Source organism: Mytilus edulis, chromosome 3 (genome assembly GCF_963676685.1).
Source record: "Mytilus edulis chromosome 3, xbMytEdul2.2, whole genome shotgun sequence".
NCBI classification, from domain to species: Eukaryota; Metazoa; Mollusca; class Bivalvia; order Mytilida; family Mytilidae; genus Mytilus; species Mytilus edulis.
The window spans coordinates 67,105,506-67,109,790 of NC_092346.1; the positions used below are offsets into that span (position 1 = coordinate 67,105,506).

General features: G+C 31.7%; 1 protein-coding gene across 1 annotated transcript; it reads right to left on the bottom strand.

Moving 5' to 3' along the window:
- Positions 1-281: 281 nt before the first annotated feature.
- LOC139517188 (zinc finger protein ZIC 4-like) lies at positions 282-3,515 on the bottom strand. The gene is made up of 2 exons (XM_071307914.1): positions 2,378-3,515; positions 282-1,076 (listed from the first exon to the last, which is right to left on the bottom strand). The coding sequence occupies exons 1-2, from the start codon at positions 3,240-3,242 to the stop codon at positions 550-552; spliced, it is 1,392 nt and encodes a 463-aa protein (XP_071164015.1). The 5' UTR covers positions 3,243-3,515; the 3' UTR covers positions 282-549.
- Positions 3,516-4,285: the final 770 nt, after the last annotated feature.

Here is a 4,285-nt window from a genome sequence, read left to right on the forward strand (position 1 = left end):
CTGAAAATTTGAATCGAATTTTCAGCATTTGATTTATAGTAAATGTACACCAAGACAACCAGAACATACATCATGTAGTATGTTTATCCTTGGACATTGAAAGCATGGATCCCAAATGAATAAGTTAAATTTTTTCAACTTCTCAAACCATTCAAACATAAATGAAAATGGTGTAATTGTACCATAGTTTTGGAGAAATATGATTTTTTTTAAGTCAAATAATACCAAGAACAAATCTTAATTTTACACAACTATTTTAAACATAAAAAAATTAAAATATAAACAATTATAAATTATTTTATTTTTCTTCATATGTCAAATTATTGCACAAAATTGAGGTATTTTAACCTTCATACATATCATTAGAGTCCATAATTTTATTTACATGGTGCCGTATTATTAGCACTAATGTTTTTAGAATAAACACACAACTGAGATTCAATCGGAACATATCACATTAACAATATTCAATAACATTATTAACAAAACAGTCATACACAAACATGTATGTTCAAATAAAAATGCACTATATTATTCGATATCGGTTGATCAAGAGAACTGAAGCAGCGGCTGTTGATGCATGGGAAGACTACAAAAACTGTTCATAGGCAAATGTTCACTAGGTTGAGACACGTTGGTATTCTGACATACGTACCATTCGTTTAATTGCGACAAACTAGATTGCGGAAGTGTGGGTGTTGGATGAACCGGAAGTGCTGGACTGGTTGCAGAAGACATTGGTTGTTGATCATGTTGATGACTTTCGGAATCACTGCTGCAAGGTGATGATGATAATGGCTGCATAGACTTAAGAGAATTTGGACTATGGGTAGAGTCACTGTTTTCACTAGTTTCGTCGTTAGTGGAGAATTCGTTGTCGGGAACAGGTGAAATATTACCGTGAATCTTCATGTGTTTTCTTAGTGAGCTAGGATGAGTGTATGTCTTCTCACAACCTCGAACGCGACAGCAGTATGGTTTATCGCTAGTGTGAACATGTGAATGCTTCTTTCTGTCCGAACTATTTGCAAATCTTCTGTCACATCCGGGAAACTCGCATGGAAATGGTTTCTCTCCTGAAAAAATAAATGAAGAAAATAAAGATTTCATTCTACATTTGGAAACAAGTTATTATACAATTGCATGTGCCCATTTTAGTTATATTGTTCATACGGCTTTCAGAGGTAAACTCATGTGTTCATTTGTAAATTTTCTAAATGTAAACTCTTTATGAAATATTAGCATGGAAAATGACAGAGTACTCGGGTACAAGTTAAATACATTTGTAGAAAGCTTTCACTGTATTAAAGAAATAATAGTGTGTATACGATGTAATTTTTGATGTTATTATTTTTGTACAATAGGAACATATTGCACTAGTGCACTTGGTCCTTCAACCAGGGAGCAGTATATCTAACAATAATATATCAATATATATGTTCCTGTTTCAACCGAGTAACATATACGTCATCAGTGAAAAAAAGTGTTTTTCAAGCTTTGTTATTTTTTTTTTTTAATTACATGTACATTGGTGAATAGTATTCCTCGCAAACTAGTGCGGAATAAAAATATGGTCTAGACAAAATGTATTTACAATGTTCAGGCAATACCCCGATATTACATGTATTATTTTTAATCAATCAAATTATTTGAATTTAATTTAAGTTTTAGAGTTTCTGTCACATTGACGTATATTCAATATTTTTTTTTATTCTTAACTAGTGACGAAATATTTTTGACTTATTCTCTGATAAGAATGTGCTTTACCAGATTATTTACATAAGATTTTCTTTGAAGACTGTTCGTGTGTCCTGTAGACGGTAATAAATGTCCAACAAAACTATTTCCCATATAAATTACTGAGGGCACTAAGCATCTTAACAGAGTTTTAAAAACTAAATGACTTTTGCAACTTGTTGATACAGTTAAGAATTTCTGTTTTGTTAATTATGATATTTAGTTCCTGGTATCGGTGACTTTTATTACAGGAAAAATGTATAAATTGTTGAACCAGCGTGAGAAAAAAAATAATGATTTTTTCACTATTTTTCGAGATAAAAAAACTTTCTAAAATTCATAACAAAGAGATGATCAAATACTACAGTTTATATCACCCTTTACCAAATGTCATAATTTAATTTATCCGTTTAAAATTATGAAAAATAAAATGTTATTAAATATAAACTATTTAGAAATGTTGATTTTTCATTTCCCCAGTTTACCAAATTTTAAATATTGCGTGCGTATAAATAAAATAAATATTTGTTTACAGTTTGAAATTTTTCGTTTGTGAATTCAAAATGAAGAGCAAAAATGTAAAAAAATCAAAATCAAAAACTGTAGGTGTTCTACTAAATAAAAATTAAATGAAACATACCTGTATGTGTTCTCTTGTGGATTTTTAAGTTTTCAGATCTAGCAAAGACTTTGCCACAGCCTGGGAATGGACATGGAAACGGTTTTTCACCAGTATGGACACGGATGTGGTTTACCAACTTGTATTTTGCCTTGAATGGTTTTCCTTCTCTAGCACATTCATGCCAGTAACATGCGTGGTCACTCTGCTCTGGACCTCCAACATGGTCAACAGTTATATGTGTTACAATCTCGTGCATAGTGTTGAACACCTTATTGCATGGCTTCTTTGGCTCCTGTTGGTCACAATCTATCCATAAACATGTATGTTCCTGCTTAATCTGGGGTCGCATATAACGAAAGAAAGCACCAGGACTGTGAGATGCAATGTTCATTGGATTCATAGTGTTCATATGCCCCATACCAAAGTGTTGCGAATGTCCAAATGGCTCAGGTCTTGCAAGCTGATTAAATTGATCGGCTCTTGAATAAATGTCGGATGCAAATCTCATCTGGTCATTGTAATGTCCTGAATAATGAGATGGCTCGTGATAGCTAGGAAACAAAACTCGATTTGTGCTATCTGGATATGAGAAGGTGCCGCTAGACGGATATATTGCAGAATGTGTTGTACTGGTATCGGGAAAACTTAAGTCTGGACGACGGAATAACAAGTCTCTTGATGAGTAATTACTGGCAACATGATGTGACATTGGAACACCATATCCACTCGGTGGTGAGCTGTACGGTGAATTTCCTTGGTTGTGGATACTGCTTTCGATCACTGGGTCTGACGGACTCAGCTTTAAGGCGCCGGGTGGCAGGTGTGGGTTGTGTGAGGTATCCACGTACGGGCTGATCATTTCGTTGCTGCCTCGGTTAATCATACGGAGATTAAAATCCTTTCGATTTCACAAATCGCAGTTGAAGTTATATTGTTGACTAATAAAGTCCTCAAAAGTTTATGTTTCGCTTCTTCTCACACTGTTGATTGCAGAAAAGCAGCTGCGCTGTGAATCTCTCCGAGAAGTTTTCTAGATAAAAACACAGTCGGATCCCAATAGCAGGCCTGGAATTCTTAATTGTAAAAAAATAACAGTTAAATGTAAGATACTCCTATGATCGTTTTCAAACTTAGTCATATGATGATGGTTTCATGTGGATAACAGTGGTATTTATTGATCTTTATTAAGATTAAGTTGTGAAAAAGGCGTGGCTTAATTATTGAGTTTTTTGATTGGACAAAAAGTTAATGCACTATGTTTAACCAAACTCCTCCCACTTTTTGACACTTTATTACTGATTATTAATAACATCTGTTTTTCATCACGTCAAATTCATGAGAAAAAAAATAACGAAAAAATTTAAATTTATGCAAAAATTTCATTTCAATTTTAACCTTAACTATTTTCTTATAATTTTTTTCTAAAAATTCTTTAATTTTGTATTTTTCATACTGAAATTTATATTATATGTGTTGTTTTTTTATTGTTTCATTTAGAATTGACTTAATACCCAATAATTTTTATAACATTATCTGTAACTATGGTAAAAAATTGTATTATTTGATCTTGTGTTGTGGTTCTTTTTCATCTATTTTATTTTTGAATATTTTTTTACTTTAGTCTGAGTCTCTTAATAAAGTATTATTTTATCTTGTGTTATGTTATTTTTTTTCTCTTACTTTTTAAAACTTTTCAAATATGTTAAATGTTTAATTTTATTTTTTGCGTCAGGATATAATTTAGAATTATTTGAAATGCTCTCTCTGGTGCTATAAATCAAATGTATTCATCCTAAAATCATTGAAGTAAAAACAGTTTGCAATATAGACCAATATTTCCTTAAAATTATACATATCCTACTGGTAGACTTAGTAAATAAATTAAATTCACAGTTTCCTGAAAAAACAAATATTTATCATATTCAT

Excerpts from the sequence above, each read along its gene's own strand:
- LOC139517188 (XM_071307914.1), bottom strand. The coding sequence starts at position 3,242 with ATGATTAACCGAGGCAGCAACGAAATGATCAGCCCGTACGTGGATACC. Across the intron at positions 1,077-2,377 it reads CCACAAGAGAACACATACAG|GAGAGAAACCATTTCCATGC; the intron begins GTATGTTTCATT and ends TTATTTTTTCAG.